The following is a 23,568-nucleotide window of genomic DNA, read 5'->3' as shown; positions in this document are numbered from 1 at the left end:
CAGAAGAGAAAGAAGAGAAGCGCTGGTTATAGCCGAAGCTAGGGGCCCTATACCGTTGCCTACGGAAGGGACGTGACTTGTTCTCGGCCTTCTTAACCGTGGAGGGGAGGACCTTCTTCTTATCCTTATCCTCCACGAGGATGCGAGTAAGGGCCTCCCCGAAGAGATCGGGCCCTTTGAAGGGGGCAGCCGCCAAGTCCCATTTCGCTTTGTTGTCCATTTGCCAATGGCACAACCATAGGAGCCTACGGGAGGTGACCGAGGTGGCCAGGGCGCTAGAAGCAAACTTGACCGTATCCAAGGTCGCGTCAGCTGAGAACTGACACGCTGCCAGAATCTTGACCAGATCCTGATGGATCCGGTCTTCCTGTATGGGAATGCATGCCTGCAGCTTCTTGAGCCACATGACCGTGGCACAATTAAAGTACGAAGCTGAAGCCGCCGCCTTAATGGCCCACGCTGTGGCGTTGAAGTTCTTCCGCAAAGTAAGCTCTGCACGCTTTTCCTCCGGCTTCAACTTATCTGCCGCATCGCCCGACACCACCGGGGAGGAGGACACCAATGCGGCCACAGGGATGTCAACCGTCGGGAGCTGAATGGCCTGAGCAAAGGTTTGCTCCATGTTATAATGCCGACGGTCGGTACTGCCTGGAGAAGAGAAATTAGAAGGTTTAGCCCACTGGTCGGTCAGAACCTCTAGGAACAAGGGAGGGGCAGGGATCTCTTCCTTGTTGGTGGCCGTGGCAGAGAACATGACCATGTCGGGATCCCTTGGGGGGGGGCACAGAAGGATCCCCAGTTCCGACCTTGGTGGTGTGCCTCGCCTTATCCAAGAGAACTTTAAACAAGGCGGGCATAAATAGGACCTTAGAAGAAGGTTCCTCTGAAACAGTGGTATTCTCATCATCTGAGAATCCCATCTCCTGGGGTAACTCCCCCCCCCCAGGAAGGAAGTCTCACTGATCATGGAAGGGGAGGAAGCCCGAAACTGAGCCCTGTTCAGCCCCCCATGCCTAGAGTAAAGAGAGCCTTTGTCCCGCAGGGCAATACCCCGAGTGATGGCTGCAGAAATAAGCCTCTTAATCCCTTCAGGGAGATTATCCAGATCCTCCACATCCCCATAAGTAGAAGCAGGGCCCTGAGGGGCCAACCTTTGGGGGGAAGAGGGGCCTCTGGACGTGCCCTCCAGAGGATCATCTATGGGGGATGGAGAACGCCCCCTCCTGGAGAAGGCCCGCGACCTACCAGGGGAGCTGCATGAAGAAGCCGGGCTAAAACCTCTAAGTAGAGACCTTTCTGAAATGGGCCTAACAGGGGACCTGGATCTGTCCCTAGATAAAGGCTTGGAGGACTGGGCCTGCCTTTCTGCCCAGGCAAAGGTCCTTTCCAGCGCCCTATGGCGAGCTGCCTCATCCCTAGAGACAGAACTGGAGGGGCGCCTTGAAGAAAGGGGTCTCTGAGGGGGAGCCCTCCCCCCACCTCCTGATCCAAGGCCTCCTCACTCCCAGTAGGGCCTGCCCCTTGCCCCTGGGGAATCTCCGCTCCCTCGTCCATGCCCCACTCACGTGTCCGACGAAAGGAGCAGGAATCGGCCTCCAAAGTCCCACCTGAGACCAGGGCCTGAAGCCTGTGGGGAGACCTAGGCTCAAGGCCTCTCACTAGGCTGCACTAGGCCCGTCGATAAGGGCCAGGCCTCACGCACGTGGCAGCCTCCAAAATGGCCGCTGGAACTCCGTGTGCGGGAGAAAAGGGCTGGAAATAATCACCAGCAGCCCAGCCAGGCTTTCCTAGCCGGCGTTACTTTAAAATGAGCAGGGAGAGCAGCTCCCCTCCCCCTGCTCTGTCTCCCCGGCAACACAAACAAAAGAAGCCTGCAGCGAGGCCCCTCCGGAGCGATCTGCTCTGCTCGCTGGAGCCTCGAGGCTTCAAAGTTTCACTTTAACTTTCCTGCTGCAAAAACAGCTGCTTCAAGGCAGTTTGAATGAAGCAGTTTGAATGGAGGTCGCACCCCCGCACCCGGGGACGGGCAAAGGCTCCTGGCCTGCGGGGGGAGACTAGTGCCCCACTGGGCTCTCCCCCAGCTGCCCGAGGCAGAGATCTGTCCCTTGGGGCCGCAGCAGATCAATTTAGAATTTAAAAGGATTTAAAGTGCCCAATTAGCCAAATAGGAATCAGATTGAATAGAACTCACCCAAAAGGAGAAAACAAATAGAAACCTATCAAACTACTCTACAGCTTGGACCAGGCTGAGAGAGAATCTGGGCCAGCAATGGACAGGCACTGGTATTTATAGATTTCCTCTCAGCCTTGGACCAATCAGGCTGTGATAAAACCCACGTGTGACCATTCCCTCCTTCGATTCTGGAAAAAAGGTGATTTTGTCTTTGTCACATGAGAAATAACTTCTCTTCTAGAGAAATTGGAATATTTAGTTGATCTTTGGCTTCAGGGTAAAAACCAAATTGCTGGATTCTAGAATGAATGCCAAAATTAAATTAATTAGCTATAAGAGTAATGCCGCAAAGAATCCAATTAGCTGTAAGAAGAAAAATAACCAAGATATAGTTGGAAATAGGTCTGCCAGATCTGACTGCAAAAGCCAGGCCACCCCAGTAGAGCTATATAGAAATTTCTAACTCTTTTCTGCCATCTAGTAAGGACTTTTGCAACCTAGCTATTCTAGGCCAAATGTATACTGGATTCAGCGACCCAAGTTTTTAATTTGGTATGAATTTTGTAGCTAGAATGCCAAGAATGGGACAAAAAATACTGGCAGGTCACCCACCATTTTTGGTATTGGCCCTTTAGGAAGTGTTTGGAGGAAAAATTCACCCACTCTCTTTAGATGGCTGAGATTCCCCCCCCCCCAATTTTTATAATTAAAAAAAGATATTGCAAGATCCAAACTGGTCACCGGGACCAGAGGTTTAGTCTTTCTTCCAAGCTTTTAGACTCATGCTGGAGCCCATCCTCTGGAAATTTCTCTCTACCAGAATATCTGCTTTGAGCTATTCTATGCTTTGGGTTTATGTGGTGCCTTCCTATTGATTGATTAGTGAGTTGATGGCCTGTGATTAGCAGTTGTTTTCTTGTGCTACCAAGTCCTTGGCTCTTAAGTACTTGATAAGCTGGTGGTAAATTAGCACTCCGGTTGACTGACAAGAGGCTGTTTCCCAGGCTTCAATCATTTCCTTGGCTGTCTTTGTACCAACACGGCCAACAATCTTAGTAGCTGCAAAATGTATGTCCTTATTCAATGAAATGTGAGGCTACCCGTGATTACCTTTATAAAAGAAGATACACTATATTGCCAAAAGTATTCACTCACCCATCCACAAAATCAGACTCAGTTGTGAGCGAATACTTTTGGCAATATAGTGTATTTCCATATCTTTGATTTCACATGATATGGGATCAACCCGTTCAAATTTTGTTAAATTTAATTGGATAGATTTGAAGTTTGTAGTTAACTGAAATATGATGCAGGCAAGTTATTTTAGTTTGCAGGTGTTGTGGCCTGCCAGTGGCCAGCTGAGCTGGCAGCAGATTTGGACAGTGAGGAGGTTGGGGAGGAACATGGGCCAGTCCTGGAGTCTGGGGAAGGCTCTGATAAGGGCGCTGTGTCAGAGGCAGAGAGGGAGCCAGAGCTGTATGCCAGTTATCTTCAGAGTCAGACATCAGTGTGGCAGACGAACAACTGGAGCCTGTTCCCAGTGTGTGCATGCACAGAGTTGCCAGATGAAGGGAACAGCTAAAGAACAGGGGTCGACTTAGGAGTAAGGTCACAATTGGACCATGAATGGCCCATCGCAGAGGAAATAAAAGAGGAGCGAAAAGGGAGTGGAGTTTTCAGGAGAGAATTCGTTCTCTTAATTGGTTTGTGACTCTCCGAGACTCCTTGCCAAGTTTTGCAGATATTGGTCTGTTAGCTCTTCAAGCCAGATAAGTTCTGTGACTGTATATCCTCCCTTGAAAGACTTTGATGGACATAAAATGAGCAGAATTCACAGCAAATTAATAGAAGAGGTTTTTGTCATGATAAAGGAGTTTGCTTCAGGCTCTTGAGAAGCCTAGGTCAGAACAGTAGGACTGATGTTCTCAAGTACTCTGCAACTCCTTGGAGTCACCTGGTTATTACCAAGCACCTGGTTTATTCACATCAGGCACTTCTACAAGAAACACACTACCTTGAAATAGCAGTGCAGTTTACACAAATACTAGAACAAAGTACTATAATGGATTTTGTCTTCAGCCAAAACCACAAGGTGTCAGCACAACTTTTCTTTCATGTAGGAGTGGGGAAAAGATGTACAGAATTGAGTGTCTAGTGAGGTACCAAAGGCTGCTAAGAAAAATTGTATGCCGTAGTTTTTTTTAAAAAAAAGTTTTATGTAATGCTGAATTGCTACTAATACACAAATGAATGTAAACCTGTGAATATCATGTAGCACAGTTATCTTTATATGGTGATCTGTTGTGAACTTGATTTCTTCATACATTTAAATAGTCATGTCCCGTTTGCTACTATATTACCATGTCATCTTTAAAAATGTTTAAGGCTTAATCTGCCCATTTTTCAGGGAGCATGCCCTGGTACCCTTCTTTTGAAAAAAAAAAAGGTTAGGTTTCATGTCTCCGATTAGATTTCACTCCAAAATTAATTGGGAGTGCTACTTTTGAATAAATGTGGACCACATGTAAAGCTTTAACTTGTATGTATAAATATATAACATTTCTTGTAATGTTACTCGGTACTCAAAGATTCCAAATAGTTACAGTTCTTTGTATTCATCCAATAGAATTGTTGGTGGGAGTTGTCTTAACGCAGCTGGACCAAAAATATAATCCCTTAAATCTCATATCAAATTAATATTGTGGCTCGGGAATTATTGCTTTAAAGAAGAAATTGAGTTTAGTGGAAACAAGTACAATTGCTAAAATTCCAGTTGATACCTAGGGAATGTTATAGGTAGTCCTCAATTTATAACAGTTCATTTAGCGACCGTTCGAAGGTACAACGGCACTGAAAAAAGTGATTTATGACCATTTTCACACTTATGACCATTATATGTAAACTCACTGAACAAATGCCTCATGTAGCAACAGAAATTTTGGGCTCAATTGTAGTCATAAGTGAAGGACTTACCTGTATAAGCTTTACCTGCAGAGATTAAGTTTTGCTGCCTGAATTTGAAACAAACTCATTAAAAAAACAAAACAGCTGCCAAATAAGCTCATTAAAATCCCATGTCCTCTTAACCAAGGGATTTGGATTCTTTTGAGGTAATTGTTAAAAATTAAAATGATGAATCTTGAATATTACCCATTGCCATTATCCCCTACTATTTCAGATGCATGCATGCATGTATGTATGTATGTATGTATGTATGTATGTATGTAAATATTGAAGAATGACTCTTTTCTAAGTGGTCATTAAAGTGGGCCAATGCAATCTGCTCTGGTTCTCAAAAGTACTATGTGGACCACGGACAAACCCCTGCCAGAGCATTCAGTCCATTCAGTTCTTTTTTAAGCAGGAATTTTCAACCTACTTTAGGAAAAAGCTCAAATTCCAAATTTTCCCAGGAACTTTGCAACTCCTGAGATATCTTCAGTGCCTTTCCCCTCGTTTCCCCAAGTTTGAAAATCTAGGATAAAATGAAAAGGAGATCTAGAAATAGTCTTTTACTGCAAATAAGAAAAAAGAGAGAGAAAGAGCAGGTTCTTTGCATCAGTTCATAGATATATCTTGATTACATTTTTTTTACAGTATCATAACAAGAATAATAAAATGTCCACTGTAAAGCAGGATGGTAACTTTACAATTCCCAAGGCACAAATTAGGCAGTGCAGAAAAACATTGACATAGGCAGTATGTTACCATTGTTTAGTTTTGCGGCAGATACAGAATATAGATATAAAAATAATTTTCAAGCGAGCATTACACAAACCTTTCTGTCCCAATATTGATTGGTTAAAAATGCAGAAACTATTTACAAAGAGGTTGTGTTTCCTATTGTGACGAACAAGAGAGCGAGAGAGCGAGAGAGAGAGCGAGGGAGGGAGGGAGGGAGGGGAGGGGGAGAGAGAGACAGAACATGACTGGTTTCTTTTACAAAATCAAAGTCACTTTTAAAATGCTTCATGGAGATGGGAATGTTTCACAAAAACTAAAGCAATTCTGATGCTTTGCAACATGTACATGTGACATTCTTGGCAGCAGTCAACGACTAATGTAATAACTGTATGGACATCTTTGGATAATAGAGACAAAGGATCTATTAAATTGTACTTGTCAAGATTGTATATCCTATATACACTGTATGAAAGAGGACTCTGCCTTGCACTGCCCTGGCTGTTTAACAAGGATTTTTGCTTCTATTGGATAAAAACAGACACCTGCTAGGCTGGATGGTGCCACATTATTTCTCGCCATCAGGGTCAAAGTGATCAACCCTTGCACCGTTTTCTTAGTGATGATTTTATGCCAGTGGTGTCAAACTGCGTGCAGGCCACAGCCTCCCCAGCTCCATGAAGGGAAAAAAACATATAAGTTTGACACCCATACTTTAGGCTGTATTCATCAATCCAAGTGCATTCTCAGCAATGGCCCTAGCCAGCTAGAGAATTCTAGGAATTAAAATCCTCACGTTGTGGGAGACATCCAGGCTCCAAAAAATGTAAAGTCTTTGCTATAGGGGAAAGTGTATATAAAAAAACCTCTTTGTAAAAATTTTAAGCAGCCGTGTCATTTGTAGGGACTGCGTGGCTGGCTTGAAAGCTCCTTCCCACTAGCCCTATACAGTAGGCTTGACACTTACTGAACTTCCACAAGTTATAAAGCATCATTTCTGGAACTTCTAAAGAGTCTTAATACATAAGCACAACCTTTCATACTACTCATTAGTTTCTATTTGCCAGAAAGCTTCTCAAAGGAGATCTAAAATTGGCTTAAGTGACTGTGGCACAGAACACATTTTGAGGTGTTTTTTTTTTTTTTGGAAATCCAAAATGTCAGAGTCCAAATGTTAAGTCGTTTCTAGCCCTTAACCACAGATGTACTATTTCGGCTACGCTATTACAGACGTGAGGTCATAATGACCACTCATACAATTTTCTTAATCTATGAAAATAATAGGTAGGATATGTTGGTAGATTTACTTTGTAAAGTTAAAATTTTCATTTATTGATCAATGTTTTCATGGTTGGATCTAAAAATTGATATATGGAGCAGTAAACCCAAAACTTTATGGATCTCTATAAAAATCACATCGCACAGGTCACTTTTCGTTTCTCTATCCTTGAACTTCAATCTTTCTGCTCCAATGTTTACATTGGTCCACTGAATGATGGTGCTAATAATTTCTTTGGAAAATTATAATTTCCAAATCTCTGAGGGGGTAGGTAGATTCCCGAGATTTCTAGCTGCTGGCCATAGTCCAGGTAATAGAGTACAATATTGTGACTAGCAGTTGTGGATCTATTGCTTCCAAAAGGTGCCGAAGACCATTTGAATTTGTTCTTGCCATATAAATTATTGCGTGATGTAGATTGTACCTGGTCATCAATTTCATTGGGAGCTTCATCATCGCTGATGTCAGAATTGGCAGCAGATTCCTCATTGTCCATGACAAAATTTTTGTCGCAATCCGATTCTACTTCACTCAGTTCACTCTGCTTCTTCATAGCATTTTAGAACAGTTTCTTCGAAGTTTAGATCCCCAAATCGCACACTTTTTGGCAGAAAACTTGATCCCGATATTTAAAAAATATACGTTAACAGAGTTCTGCAGTCAAAAGGCCGAAACTGAATTGAAATGGCGCTATAGAAAACACCAAATAACTAACGGAAGTGCGATGCTGCATACACTCTTATTGGCGGGAAAACAAAAGCTATTTGCAACTGGAATGGCCCATTTCTAAAAATAGGAGTGTTCCGAACATTTTGGAAAACTGTTACAGTCACTATGAGCGTGGGTCTGTGGTTATGGGCTAGGATCCCAGATGCAGGCAGACAAGAACCAGATTAAAATAATAGGTAAAGAAACGATAAGCAGCTGATTCTTATGGCTACTTTGCAGTTATTTCCAGTCAAGATCCATGCCAAGATTGTGAAATAATTACAGAAATTATATTTCTTATTGCCAGCTTCCATGGGAACAATGGCTCAGGACCAAATTCTGCAGTTACCTGAAAATCTTTGCTGCATAACTTTATAGCCTGTTTAAACTGTGCCAGCCTCAGCAGAAATTTGTCTGGTAATGTAAGGAATACTGTGTGTATGTATTCAATAGCATTAGACTTATATATCACTTATGCTAGACAGACTCCATGTGTAAATAGATAAATGCCACCCTACAAGGGTTTGTGGATCCAGCAGGTCACTAGATTTCTGTGCACTCACCTAAATCTCAATAGTCCATTCACCTTTAAGCCAGCATTTTTACCATGTTTGTTGATCAAAGTTGGTTATATGAAACTAAGCCAAATATTATATATATATTGTCTTACTTTAGTGATGTGTGTGACCGAAGCCAAGTAGCTTGTCAATGGGACTCGGTTTCCCGACTTCAAAATCTGGAACAAGCAGGTCTTGCTTCAAATGTGACTATAATACAGCTAAGTTCTTCATTGGATGATTACACACTTTAAGAATTGAAAGATTTGGCAAATTATTTGTAGCTGGGCCATTCAGTAGGCTCAATTCATACTAAAAACAGATGCTTTGGAGTACACAGAACTCATGACTTTTCCTTGGATTATGCGGCAATTGCAACTGTTTTCTCTATTGTGTTCCGTTGCCAATTCTTTTAAAGTTCACACTGAAACTAAAATTATTTTAATATATATGAAGAATTAGCATCGCAATGCAGAGGCCGGGTGAGTGTACAGCCATCAATTAATAACAATGTCTATGTGCAGTAAGACAGCATTGGAACACTTTTCATTCTTCAAAGTTGTAAGACCATTCAAAATGTCACATTTATTTTGTTAAATTTAAATCTGTTAAATGTATTTACCGGCCTAGCTTAAGTTAACTTCTCTGCCATTGTATACGCTAATAGGTTGCCGGTACACAGTTGCTGCCACTTGTCCCAAGCTTTATCTTCTTTGGGCAGTTTCTGCCCCCATCCGTTCACTGCTGCCATGGTTAACTGAGGAAAGGACAGCCCTCACAAATCTAAGCAGTCTAATCAAACTATTCAGGAAAATCCAACCCTTCATTCTGTGTTACCCCATGCCTGAGACAATGAGGAAATAAGATAATGTAAAGATGCAGGATAAAGCACTCAGAATAGCGTAACTACAATACCTCTTAACAGCTGCACACTTGAGGGCCAGCTCTTTGGAATAGAAGAGCAGCTTTTGCTAATACTAATTATAAAAGGAATCCAAAGTCCATTTTATCTAACTGATTGAAGTGCTAAAAGGCTGCTGATCTAGAGCAGCCATTCCAAAATTGTCCTTTATGTGGATTTACTATGTCATTAAATGCTTTTCAAGGGCACTGTAATGTAGCATCTGTGGACAACTTGGCATCTGCAGAATCATATATATATACACACACACATATATATTGCAAGAGAACAAGATCCAATCTCAGATTGCCGTGAGATCATGATATCTTAAAGCTCATGAGGTTCTATGCAAGATGCCAACATTTTAGGAGACCTGGTGATCTCCCAAGATTTTGAAATAGATGGAAGAAACATCCTTCCCTCCTTTCTTCCCCCCACCCCTAACCACACCAGGGAATACAAGTGGCATACCAACTTGAATGTGGCATACTTATTGTTGCATTTACTCAGAAGAATCAAGTAACCTGTGTGTGAATTTGTCCATGTAAGAGAAATGTGATGAATATTATATGTTGCAGCTATGTGTACATATGTAAAATATTTAATTCTGTCTCCATAATGGCTGATATTGTAGCCCCAAAGCTTCTTTGCCCATATCATGTTGTATATAGAACACTATGCTGAAAAGTTTTGGAAACAAGTGGAAGGAGTTAAAACACAGTTGCTACATCAGTAGCTGCAGCAGGGATGGGTTCCGGCAGTTACTACATACGGTTTGCTTGTGGATGCTTCGTGCATGCGTGTTTGATGCGTGCTGCACGCATGCACAGAGCAATAAAAATTGCTCTGCGCATGCACAGAAGCAAAAAACAAGATGGTGGAGAACCGGTTCGGGGGAGTGGTAGGCCTGGGTTGCTGCTGGTTCCAGCAACCCAGGCTGCCAAACTACTACCAATTCGGCCGAACCGGGAGGAACACAACAATGAGCTGCAGGGTATTTAAAATAACCCTCCCTGACCTCTGTTGACTAACCTCTAGGCTGATTCCCCCTTCTCCTGTGAATTAAAATATTTTCTTTAATAACCAGATGTTTGTTATTTGTTAGAATTAGTTCTCATTGTTTAATGGATAAGGGGCTGGGTATAGCTGAAAGTCCGTTTCACAGAACTTAAAACATATTTTGTTTTTGCTCAGAAGGAAATCCAGATGTTATTCATGAGTGTGTGTCAGATTGCAGCCTTATGAGAAAAAAAAAGACTGGTATCAGGGAAAAACAAAATGTTTCTAGTATTGTGTTTTACCTGTATTAAAGAAGCAGAATGCTTGTGTTTCCTCAATGATCTAAGTGAAAATTCTGCACTGATGTTTTTAAGGCAACCTTTTTATAACCTAGGAAATTATCAGTGCATTCTCAATGTTACTCTGTTGGATAACTTTCTCCTGAAATAAGATATTGCCCACCATTTAATGATACCAAAAAGGCTTTTTAAAAAAAAAACACGCACCCAATAAAAACAGAATCATAATGCTTCTTCACAATTGTAATGGAAACAGAGGTTCATCAGCATCACACAATGCTGCTGCTTTCTCCACTGGAAAATTCCCCGGATGCTCTTGGCAACGTGAACTTGACATACCTGTTCCGCTCCCACCCACCCCTGATGCGCTGCAGTCTTTGGCTCATACAAGGAAAGTTGAAAAAGAGCTTAGCTAGGATTATGGTGCATGGTACCAGGAGGGTGAGGGTGAAAGTGGGAGGCAGGTAAAACTTGTATTGGTTTTCATCAAAGGCTCTTGTCCATCCGTAAGTCAAGGTGTGGAATGTGCTGATCACCAGAGCAACAAAACCGAGGGTAGACTGAAAAAAGTGGGAAGGAATAAAGACCTGTTATTTTCTGTAATGTTAACTTTTATACTCTACTTCAGAGGTGTCAAACTAATTTCATTGAGGGCCACATTAGGGTTGTGTATGATCTTGGGGATGGGGGTGGCTGGGCATGACCAGGATGGGTGTGGCCAGCTCAGTGTCACTCATGTTGGGGGCATGAGCGCTCTGCCAGCGAAAATGAAGCTTGGGAGGGCCGAGCTCAGTTTTTGCTGGCAGAGGGTTGCAGGAAACCATCACAGCTGAAAACAGAGCTTGTACTGTAGGCTAGTCCTTTGCTGTTTCTAGGATGGCCCCGATCTAAGCACCCTGCAGGCCAGTTCCGGCTGCGGGCCTTGAGTTTGACACCCCTGCTCTATTTCAAACATACATCCAGACCTGGAAATTTATCTTGATTCACTCAGGCACTTAGCACTGAATCCTTGACTCAACAGAATTTAGTCTCCAGTAAACCCACAAGCAGTTAACTTACACATGAAAAATATCCCTGAAATGTGATATTAATTCTGTTGAAGTCAATGGAAACATAACTGTTAATTTTGTTAGGGTATAGTCAACCCCTTTCCAGTCATTTAGATGAGCAATGGACACCTGCACCCCAAGTCCAATGAGATTTTGAAAAATAATAGTGATATAGGAAATTGGAAGGCTCTGGGAGGAACTCTGATCCCTTTACCATTTGTAAACTGAGCACATCATGGGTGCAAAAGGTTCATTTCTGCCCCTTCAAAAGACTTAAGTTACCACTTATAACCTGGTAGAGATGGGTTGAGCTGAATGCCAGGTGTGCTTCAAACTAAATGGAGATAAAGCTAGATGTTGGCCTGAACTCTCTCCTCATCAGCAGCCAAAGATATGAAGGAGGCCCGTGTTTACAGTGACACAGCCAGGGACTGTTACGAGTCCCAAATGATATATTAGACTACAAATCTGGCTTGCTTTGACTTTTAAAACAGTAATGTGTAAATATGCAAGGCTCTGACATACGTTAAAGCATCTTGCCCTGTGCTGAATTGTAATAGACGGATTTGGGAAGGAAGTGCATTTTTTAAAAAAAAGAATCATTATGCCATTTCTTCTAGAAACAAGGACTGAGCAAACATCATGAGGGAGCTGTAACTGGTAATATGAAATATGTGTTTGGTTTACAAGCAGTTGCCATTTGGGAGGCCTGAGGCTCGCATGGCTGAAAACTTCCACATGGCTTCATGTGCCATAAATCTGCACATAATAGACATAGGTAGCTAAGTTAACAGAGCTCTTAGTTCAAATATCATCAAAACCTCCTTCAGACCTAACCCAACATATACCTTGAATCAAATACGTGGAGCAATAACTTTGGAGCCCTTGTGTGATGTTGTAATCTTTTTAGCAGAGCCTCAGCCAATAGAAAAAAATTCAACAGGATCAATCTTTGCTGGAGAGGGACATGGGTCCCTCTTTATCATTTATGTTGATAAATTTAAGCAAATCTATGTACGTATGGCTTTCCCCTTTGCTTATATGCCTTAGTATGGCTGAATTCAGTCACTGTGACTTAACTGTATGCAGCAAATCATAATTAGAACAAAACCAGGGCTTTCGTCTAAGGACTCAACAAGCATCCTTCCTGAAAGGATTACGGTATTTTCAGCTAGTCCTTTATGTATTCCACATTATCTTATTACAACACAATGGTACAGCAACCATCTCTGAAAGTGCACAAGGCTGTCTGGCAGAAAGATTCCTTGCCTGTCAGAGAAAGTCATTAGCATTGACCTTGAAAAGGATTTTGCCTTTCTGGCTTATTACAGGAGTGCTGTAATCAGAACAAGAGCCCAGAAAGCCATGTCAGAGCAGGAAACAGAAAGACTAACCTAAGTGGATGTACAGAAGTAATTGGTGACATTGTTTGATTTTGTTAGAAAATTAGGACTGGTTTCAAAACCAGGAACATCTATTTATATTCTGGGTGATTTTTTTTTTTTTTGGCAGTGCTCTGGTGTTTTAAGCTAAATCTCTGTCTCATTAAACTGGAACAGCTTCTTGCTAGGATCTCTTTTGACGATGAGACAGCTCTGAGTAGCAAAAAACTCTTCTGAGAATCGACTGCTTTCATTCATCAGTATCCCTTTCCGTTACCCTCGTTTTCTTCAGCCATGGGGGATGCCTGCAACATCCTTCATCAGAGCAGTCCGCTGGATGTCAGGTGAAGGTTGTAGTGAACCAATGTCTCTCTTGAAACCAATGAAACTGTCAAGGTTTCCTATAGGAAATCTTCTTGGTACACTACAGTGGAGTTCCCCAACCTTACTGGCTTGGTGGCCTGGAGGGGGGGCAGGTGGTTTTATATGCACATGTGCAAACAGCTGCAGGTGGGCGTGATGTTCGTGGTGACGGCAGTGTCTGCGGTGAGGGTAGCATCTGCACTACGTTCATGCAGTGCTAATGTAAGTGGGTGAATTGTGTGTGCCCATGCATGCCCACTGGCCAGCCACTCATGTGGCCTGATGGCCAAGGCCTGGTAGTGGGCTGTGGCGCACAGGGTGGGGACCCCTGCACTATAGGATCTTCTTGATGCACATGTGCGGTTTGTGGAATTTTGCCATCACTGAAATATTCACCCTCGCTGCCAAAAGGGTCCTTAAAGAAGTAAAACTGTTATTATGGGACTCTATTGAGAAAGATGTTTTTCTAGAGCCACCAACATTCCCCCCTCCTCAACTGAACTTAGGGATCCCAGGGTTTTTGGTCTTAATTTAATCCCCACTTTTGGCCACTTATTCTTTTCAGCCCACCCATCTCACAGGGCGGTTGTGGTAGTAAAGAAAATAGGAGGTGGGGACCTGGGCTGGGTTCCGGCAGGCACTACTGCCGGTTTGCTCATGTGTGCACTTCGCACATATGTGCAGTGTAATTAAAATTGTTCTGCGCATGCACAGAACTGAAAAACAAGATGGCGCCGCCCGGGGAACCGGTTCAGGGGCGTGGTAGGCTTGGGTCACTGCTGGTTCCAGCGACTCAGGCCGCCAAACCACTACCGGTTTTGCCGAACCTGTCTGAACCGGTAGTACCCACTACTGATAGGGACATAATAGGTATGTATATATGCTGCCTTGAATTGGATAACATCTGGATGGCCAATCATCAACATCATGTAATAATCTGAGTTTTTTGATTCCACTTTCTATCTCGCTCAGAACAGAGGGTGGACTTCATCTCATCTAGGCCTATTTAATGCAGTGCTGGGCAATCTTCGTGCAGCTGGAAGATTCCCTGTGGCTTGGAGCCAAGGGCATTCTACTTCCTATTTATGTGGGCATCATCAGCATGTTGGTTCTCCATTCAAGGGATGCTGTCACAGAAGATATATTCACCTATGGTGGTTAGCAACAAGGCTGGATAGTGATGAAATTCTTTACGTGTATACTGAATGGACCTAAGAACACGGTCTCCTTCATCACCAGTCTGGCTTCAGGAATTCATTCTTTCTGTAGAACAACCTTGAACTGTAGCACTTACTTGAATGAAGCTGAATTCCCTCCAGTTGAGAGAGTTAGAGATGGACGGGAGTGAGGTTATGGCAAGTAACGAGAGCAAGCCCAGAGCCATGATACCAAAAGAGATGTATATCTCCATCCTCCAGACTTCCTCTTCCACCCAGGCATCTGTTCTCCTCTCCACCTGAAAGAACAGTGGGAAAGTCATGTTGAATAAACCAAGCAATGGGGAACAGGATGGCGAACTGAATAAAAGCTCGAGGGCAGGCTTAATTTCCATATAATGTTTGCCAGCTTCAGGATATCTTGAAACTTTGGACAAAGGAAGCCTGTCCTTCAGCCAACATTTTTTTCTGATCAGATACTGATTCCTAACCTCCATTTGACTTGAAGAAATAGGAGTGGGAACTTTTCATATCTGGGAATAGTCACAAGGGTTCCAACCGTCAGTTTTGGCCCGCTCCTTCCATTGCCCCAGGCAGCTTCACACAGCTTGCATACACAATGTGGGGCTGTTTCATAATTGTTCATCAATGATAGTGAAGTTTAAATAGTTTAAGCTGGCACATGGTTAATTCCCACAAGTGACGTACAAGTGCTTCAGTTGTGCCACTGGCAATTAGCTAACAGCTTCCTTCCTATTGCTCTTAATACTGCATAAAAGGAGGGTTCACCTGTGTTTTCAATGCAGTACACTGTTTGTGCATGTGTTGGATTTTTAGTACTGCCCTCCCAAAGTTTCCTTTAAGTCACTTATTGGCATCTAAGTGTGCTTAGGGTTTTGCTTCTCCTAGGCTGGATGGAAAGCTCTTTCTGGATCACAATCTGTTTAGAAACAATTTTCCTAGAGATGAGCATGTATCAATACACCAATCAACAACCATATATCTTGGCATAAAAATATTGTAAAGGAAAAGTTTCAGAGCTTTTGTAATTGTGCCATGTGGCTTAGGGCTGGGCAAAAACTTTTGATCAATCAGCAAGATTTAACCTGTTCCTTTTCCTGGTGGACACATGCGGATTGAAACAAAAATGTGAATTTAATTCTGCTGCAGGAGTGTCTCCCACTTACCTTCACTTACCATCTGGTACCAATAAAGAGAGTGAATCTTACTTATACCCACACATAGGTATCTGGATGAGGCTGACAGCTGGATTGGCAACAAAACTATTATTCTAAACCCAGTCACCCATATAGGAGCCACCGAATTGATTCCCCCATATTGTTGAAATGCGGCAGAAAGAAAACAGAATGTCTATAACTCTCACCGACCTCTGCAAGTTTGTGCCAGGAATTTGGTGCCTGGAAGATCAAACCACACTTTGCCATTTGAAAGGTACAGTTAAAATGGCAAAGAGGCTCTAATTTCAAGCAAAGACCACAAACATCACTCTCTGAATGCTGGACAGCTTAAGGGCTTAATGGGATTTGGTTTAAATGCTTTTAGGAGAGAAGTCTTCAGGCTAATGGGGAAAAAACCTCTCAGAAATGGGATTTGTACTATATTACAGAGACTGACACTTAGCTCCTTCCATTTATTCTGTTAAATCAATGTGATTCATGAAGCTTGGGGGTGGGGGTAGGGATAACTAGCATAAGAAGAGAAACAAACAGACCAGGAAAACCTGCCTGAGATTTATTTACAAAAATCACCCAAAAGAAACAGGAACAGAATTAAAAGCTATGGTGGGGATATTGTGTTCCTAGCAGCAAATACAGGAAGGCGAATGGGCAAGAGATCATGCAGGCAAGCTAGAATGGAATTGAAATTGTTTTTCTACACTGCATCTCTTATTCACTTACTTAAGTAGAACTGAGGTCCACTGGCATCAGTGGTAGGATTCAGCCAGTTTGTACCACTTTGGGAGACCGGTTAAGCTTCTGAGCAGTTTGATGAATGGGTTGTTGGAAGAAATCATTAGGGCAGAGAACCGGTTGTTAAATTATTTGAATCCCACCACTGCCTGGCATCCACTTCATCAAGTTTATAATCTTTATTGATAGGAAAAAATACCTGTAGTTCAGGGTTGAACTATGGGGTCCTTGCTAATTTAGAAACTGAAATGAAACCATTATATTGAAGTGTTCCATAGAAATCATCTAATCATACCTTAGATTTTGAGGTTAAGCGTGGATCTTGACTTCCACATAGAAAGAAACCACTTTTCTAACTTTTCAGAAGGGCAAAGGAAAACCAGGAATATCCACAGTTCACACTGGATAATGCCTTCTGACCCAGCTTTCCTCCTACTGGCTCAGGTGAATGCTATGTCCAGGATCTCCTTCTTTTCATCCTTGGAGAATGGGAACCTGGGCTAAATCATTCATGTCTCATTTCATGGGAAATACTTGGAAGCCTAAGCTAGCTAGAATATAACAGCCAGTTTTCTGGTATCTAGAATATAGACTAAGAATGGCTATGGAAATTTTGGGATGGAAAATCCAGAAAACAAGTGTGGAAGGAGACTAAAATCTCTTTGTTTTGTTGCATGGTTAATCAGAACAAAATGCCAGAAAGAACCCACATTTTGTATCTTTTAAAGGTACAAACATCATAACAATGGAGTCCTCAGAGCTCTCTGAGCTTGTTTTCTTGCAGACCTTTCATTACCGAAGTAGGTAACATAATTAGTGCTAATGAAACATCTGCAAGAAAATAACCAAGCTTAGGGAGCACCACGGTTCAACCTTGAGCTACAAATACTCTCTTCTTTTGATTACAACTATGGAATGAATGAATGGTGGGCAATCCAAACTTCCACGGCTGAATGTGGCCTTAGGCTCCTCTATTCAATGAAGTCCTTCTGAGAATATTCAAAAACTTTAGGGCTAATCCTGATAGCAGCTCAATGAAGTGTTTTCTCTCCTTAAAGTAACAATCTCCAAACTATCTCACTCCCAAAGCTAAGAAAAAGCTCCCATGACATTCTAATCCTGGCAATTTGGTATCACCATTCTACTGCGGCTCCCATCCTGCCAAAATATAATTGCAGTAGTCCTTGTCTTATGATCACAATTGACCCAAAATTTCTCTTACTAAGACAGTTGTTAAATGAGTTTTCCCAATTTTATGACCTTTCTTGCCATGGTTGTTAGTTAGTAATCTAGTTGTTAAGTGAATCTGGCTTCCATACTGACTTTGTTTGTCAGAAGGTCACAAAACGTGATCCAATGACCCTAGGACACTGCAACCATACAAATCAGTTGCCAAGCATCTGAATTCATGATCATGTGACCACGGAGATGTTGCTAGAGTTCTATTGTAACTTCGGTCACTAAACAAATGGTAGTTAAGTTGAGGACTACTTATACAGCCCACTAGCTAGCACAAGGTTGCGGCAACTTGGAATGAAGCAGCGGAGCTAGGGATTCCTAAGATCATGCAATGAAAGGAGTAAGCAGCCAGCTTTCCAATTTCCTTCCTCAGGGTACCGTACCTGCTTGACTGCCTCGTTGAGCAACAGATAGCGGTGGGACCGGCGCATGGGTAGGCACAGACTATAGACAGCATGCAATGCTGCGCAGAAAAAGCTCAGGAGGCCTATCTGCTTCCGGTGTTGCAGCCACTGGTCAAGCCAGTCAGGGAAACGCCGGTACTTTGTGCAGTGGTACAGCTGAAAGATGGCTGCGAGCACTCCAGGAAGGTAGACCAAGGAGAGCATGACGTAGGCCACGCAAGGCAAGGTGGTGTTGACGATCTCCACAGGGATCTTGTAGAATTTGTTCTTCTTCTCTCGAATGTAAGGATGCAAGACTTGCCGGATGAAGTTGTAGGTGTAGAAGCAGAGAAAGAGGCCCAGGGCCAAGAAGACGGGAATCTTCCAGGCAGGGAGGAGACGCAACGGAATATTCTCTATTTCCCGAGCTGAGAACAAGGCACCCATGTCCACTGGGATGAAGCCCAGGGCATGAGCAATTTCAGCAACAGCCTGTTTGGCTTCTTGGTTGTCAGAGCAAATGAAGACCTGCAACGAAAAGAGGGGGGGGGGGGAACATCTGGGAAATTGCAACCAGGAATCCAAGGCAGTTGTGCAACCAAAGGAATCTTAACAGGATAGTGTTGTCTAGTAGTTAAGGTTTTAGAATTGGACCCGAGAAGCCCAGTTTTAAATTCCTATTCAACCATGGGATTCATTGCTGATTTGGAGCCATTTATTCTCTTTCACTCCAACCTACCATACAGAGTCAAGTGAGAGGAAATCCACTTGTATACCGTATGAGCTCTCAGGTGAAAGATAGGATATAAATGTGGATGAATGGGTGGATGGATGACCACAGCAGCAGCAGCAGTAGCAGCAGTGAAAAATGATTCACCTAACATCATTTTCTTTTCTGTTCCTGGATGCTTTTACTTCCCATGATAGTCTTATTCTTGAATGTGGAAATAAGCATTCCCCCCAGTGAACCATTATGAATAACAAGAAGCTTCTGGTGAGGGATCGTAAAAAAGGTACTGAAGTACTTTATATGAATTGTAATGAATCAATAATTTTCTATAATGATGACTACCTCAATTACAAGGCCAGCCAGAATTTGATGCCTGAGCCTAATATTTTATTGGTTGCCCATCTTATGAACAGCGTGTTGTCGTAAAGGTAGAGCTCAGGCTTCACAAGCAGGAGACTGTGAGTTTGATCCTTGGTAGTGGCAGATATTTCTCTCTCTGGGAGCAAAAAGAAAATATCTGCTGTGAACTCCACATAGGGCATTCAGTCAGGAAATGCTCAGCTCCATTCAGCCACCCAGATTCCAGCAAGGGATTACAGGTTTGTTAAAAGAAAAAAAAATTGGTTGCCAATCTTACACAAGATAACTTTGATGACTTACAAGCATACATATATGATGTATGATGGAGGATATATGTGTGTGTGCGTGCATACACACACACACACACACACTCTCATAAATAAATTAATCCAATTGCTAAAAGTCAATTATAGATGGGGAGGCAGGGTCGGAAGAGGAGATGGGATCTGTTATTAATCAATCAACTTCCTCCATTGGGGTGGAGATGGTTGATGCTTTTCCCTTTTTTTCCAAGCTAAATTCACACAGTTTCTGATGGGTCTCAACCTTACGCAGAAGAAACTGGTTAAAAATTATGATTTCTTCTGAGGAGGGGAAAATCTCAGAAGCTCAGAGACGCCGGTATGTCCACAATGTACCAAAGGGGGAAAAAAAACATTACCTGTTTGTTCCCATCTCTGGAACCTGACTGCAGGGTCCAGGCTGAAATGACATTAAATCCTTTGACCACTATGCAGGTTGGCAAAAGCGAGGCTAGATACTCTGCATTGGATTCTTTGTGATGATTTATTTCAGCATTGTTGCTAACATCTACCAGTACTTTGCCAGAAAGCTCGTTGTTGAGGTCACAGAGCGTGGTGTAGTGTTCTCTGAAAATTGCCACAAAGATGATATCGGCCTTCTTTATGGCGTCTGCCTGGCATGTTACCTCAACTGCAGAAGGAAAGAGGCTGGTGTTGCGCTTCGGGTTCCGGCTTCCGACCACCACTTTGAAACCTGAGCACACCAGGCGCATAGACAAGGAGCGTGCAAAGTCTCCACTTCCCAGAATCCCAATTGTCCTGCTCCCAGCAGCTGGGGCCAGACTTAAATTACTGTCCGTGTTCTGATGATCTAGCAGTGGTTTGGCCATGTCGCCTCCTGGCATCCCGTAAAGCTAAAGCAAATAAACACAAGGTCATATCAAACATCCACATTGGGTTTTTTCATGAAGCATCTGCTTGATTATTGACGGTATATAGCTTAAGTCCCACACTGAAAGTTCTTTGAACATCTCAAATAAAAATCAGAATAATTTCTTTATCTCATGCAGTTGTACACTATAATATAAGTGTTGAATGTTATTATAACATTTATAATAAATACTTAAACACTTAAATCAGTAAATACTTTAATCAATAAATATTTAAATCAGGCTTCAGAATTTGTCATTAAAATATTGAATTATACTTAAGTATTAACTCATTAAGTAAAGAAGAAAACACCTACTTACAAACTTCATTTAAACTTACTTCTAAAATCTTTGGTGTTTCCTGATGAAGAGCTAAATTTTACTTTAAAAGCAAGTCTTAATATGATTTTATAAATACATAGTGTTTTAACAGAATATTTTTAGCACTTGAGTAAGTATGAATTAGAAAATATTACACATTTCCATGATTAGCTCATAAGAATTAAATTTCATGATGTTTCTATGCTTATTAGTTTATTTAAAACATTGTCCAACAATCTTTATTGTTTTTGCATTATCTTTAGAGAAAACATCAAAAACATCTGCAATAAAGATTCTGGAATAAATACAGATTAGAATTGCATTTCATAATATGAAACCCCTGATTTGAGAACCCATTCCTGTAATTACAGCAGAAACATTCTTATATTATACTCATTTAATCCAATGAACAAAATTATCAGTTTAAAAAACAGATCAGTTTTTGAGCTCTATTTCAGAAGTTCCTTTTAAAAGCACTCTTAAAAGCTATACTCTTAAAGCAGCATGATTGACATGCAGTCCTTTAGAATTTAGATGACCTCGGATTATAACTCCCATTATCCCTCACTATTGGACATGTTCGCTAGAGAAGATTGGGAATGAGACAGCTTCAGAGCTAATTGTTGCCCAGTTCAGACTTCAAACAAACAGAACCTTATCTGTCTAAGTGAAATTAAGATATATAAATATTCAGTAATGTCAAGATAGAATTTACCTAGAGATTTGTCTCATGAACCAGTGATGCCTCAAACGTGCAAGCTGTTCTCCCCACGGATAAGGAACTGTCCTAGTCTCTTTTATAGTCTGGCACCTGTGTTTTGCAAACTGCCATTCAAAATGAGCAAGGGCAGATTTGCAAAGTTTTAAATTAAACATTGTGCTCTCTTGTTTTGATTTGCCAAGACAATAGATGATGCAATCCATCTAAATCTGAAGCATTACACTCTTTGAAAATAAAAGCAAAAGAGTGGTATTTTTAAAAGGAGGGGACTAGATGAAGTCTGGACTCTCACTAATGGTAGATTTAACTAAGACCATTGTTTGAAGTCAACATGATTAAGACAGCTTGTTCAAAGATTCTTATAAAGGAGTGTGGTCTAGTATCTCACCTTAAAACAGATGAGTCAGACGCCATTGGTGGTCCACACTAAGCCTTTATTTTTGCTGATTCATATGCAGTGCTTATCTCTAGCAAGACAGTGTTGGATATACAGAGATACCTTGTTCCGGCTTTCCAAAATTGGAACTAAGGTAAATCCAATGAAAAGGACTCCCTCCTTGGTGCAACTGTACCATTTGTTCTGATTTTGTTTGGAACTCATATGATACTGGTGGGGAAAAAGCAAGGCGGTTTTTTAAAATCCCAAAGCTTTAACTGCAATCACTTCTCCTTTCTTTCCAATCACAGCAGTAGCAAGAAAGATCTGGCATCTTGGTACAGGCAGAGAGAATAAGCAATGGCCCTGGGAGAAGTTCTTAAGTGACTAAACACAGACAAGATCATATAAAAGTTAAAGATAAAAGGCTTCCTCTATCCAGTCATGTCGGATTCGGGGGTGGTGGTGGTGGTGCTCATCTCCGTTTTATAGCCAAGGAAGCCAATGTCATCCAAAGAGAATTTCTGTGGTCATGTGGTCAGCATAGCTATATGCCAAAGGCGCATGGAACACTGTTACTTTCCCACCAAAGTGGTACCTGTTTGTCTATTCTCATTTGCATGCTTCTGAACTGCAAGGCGGGAGGGTATTAGTTTTGCACAATTTATTTCTCTCTAGGGCTGCATGGATACATGGATAAAGTCTGTTTTTCAAAATGCAATTTTCGAAATATTTTACAAATAAAAATCACTTTTAAGAGCAGTCCCAAAATTACCAGGAGTGTGATACTAATGGGAATTGCTCTGCATTTGGGGTTATGGTTAGGCAGTTGCACTTGGGGTCCATATCATACTAATTTACATTTAGCTGGTATATATTATTGGGTTTTATTTCATTTACTGATATTGTATATTCTGAGGAGCCAATTTGGTGTAGTCGTTAAAGCACCATCTACAAACTGGGACACTATGAGTTCTAGTCTTGCCTTAGGCATGAAGCCAGTTCGTGATCTTAGGTCAGTCACTGCCTCGGAAGGAGGCAACGACGAACCACTTCTAAAATCATTCCAAGAAAATTGAAGAGACTTGTCCAGGCACAGGAATGAAAATCTCACTTGGAGGAATACACCCAAGAAAAGAATCTTGAAACCTCTAAGTAGCTTGTACTCAAGTTACACGATGGACTGCTTTTTTTGCATTCTTAGATCAACAGTAAATCTATTTTACTAACCTACTAGTAACAATCATTACCCTGTCGATAAAATGGAAGAGTCAGTGATGGCTCTGCATTTATGGAACTCAGTTTTAGTAGGAATACACAGGGCTCCATTCCCACATTTTAAAGCTTCATGATATTTATTTTGATCCTGTCTTTGTTAGTTTTTATAAAGAACTCAAGCGACAACATTTCTAACAGTCCTTCCTTCTCCTATTCTTTCTCTACAACAACCCTGTGAGGTGAGTTGGGCTGAGAGAGAATGACTGGTCTAAGATCACCCAGCTGGGTTTCATGCCTAAAGTGAGACTAGAACTCACAGACTCCTGGTTTCTAGCCTAGTTATTATAGTATGCATTTAGTATTTCTTTATCTTCTGTAAATACTATGCAATTCTAGCTGTATTTTATTTTTTAACAAACCATGTTATGAATGCTCATTCTGAATTATTTTTCTTAATACTGCAATGCTTTATGCTTTAAAAAATTCATAGTTGATTATTTATTGTAAAAACATATGCAGGGAGCTGTCTTGGGAGGTTTTATTCTAAATGGCAGTCTGCAAATCTTTTAA

At 41.8% G+C, this 23,568-nt stretch overlaps 1 protein-coding gene across 1 annotated transcript in view; it reads right to left on the bottom strand.

The window, feature by feature from the left end:
- Positions 1-5,670: 5,670 nt before the first annotated feature.
- STEAP3 (STEAP3 metalloreductase) overlaps positions 5,671-23,568 on the bottom strand; it is a 31,935-nt gene continuing 14,037 nt past the window's right edge. Inside the window, exons 2-5 of the mRNA XM_014056642.2 lie at positions 19,853-20,347; positions 18,102-18,629; positions 14,686-14,847; positions 5,671-11,157 (exon numbers count right to left, since the gene is read on the bottom strand). Coding sequence (XP_013912117.2) covers positions 10,867-11,157; positions 14,686-14,847; positions 18,102-18,629; positions 19,853-20,338 — 1,467 coding nt within the window. The 5' untranslated portion in view covers positions 20,339-20,347 and the 3' untranslated portion in view covers positions 5,671-10,866. The remainder of the gene's footprint in view (positions 11,158-14,685; positions 14,848-18,101; positions 18,630-19,852; positions 20,348-23,568) is intronic.

The sequence above is a fragment of the Thamnophis sirtalis genome, unplaced genomic scaffold (genome assembly GCF_051295495.1).
Source record: "Thamnophis sirtalis isolate CommonGarterSnake01/CBP01778 unplaced genomic scaffold, rThaSir2_p1.2 scaffold_1, whole genome shotgun sequence".
Taxonomy (NCBI): Eukaryota; Metazoa; Chordata; class Lepidosauria; order Squamata; family Natricidae; genus Thamnophis; species Thamnophis sirtalis.
The sequence above is the reverse complement of the archived record's forward strand: the minus strand, read 5'-3'. Positions and strand labels throughout refer to the sequence as shown.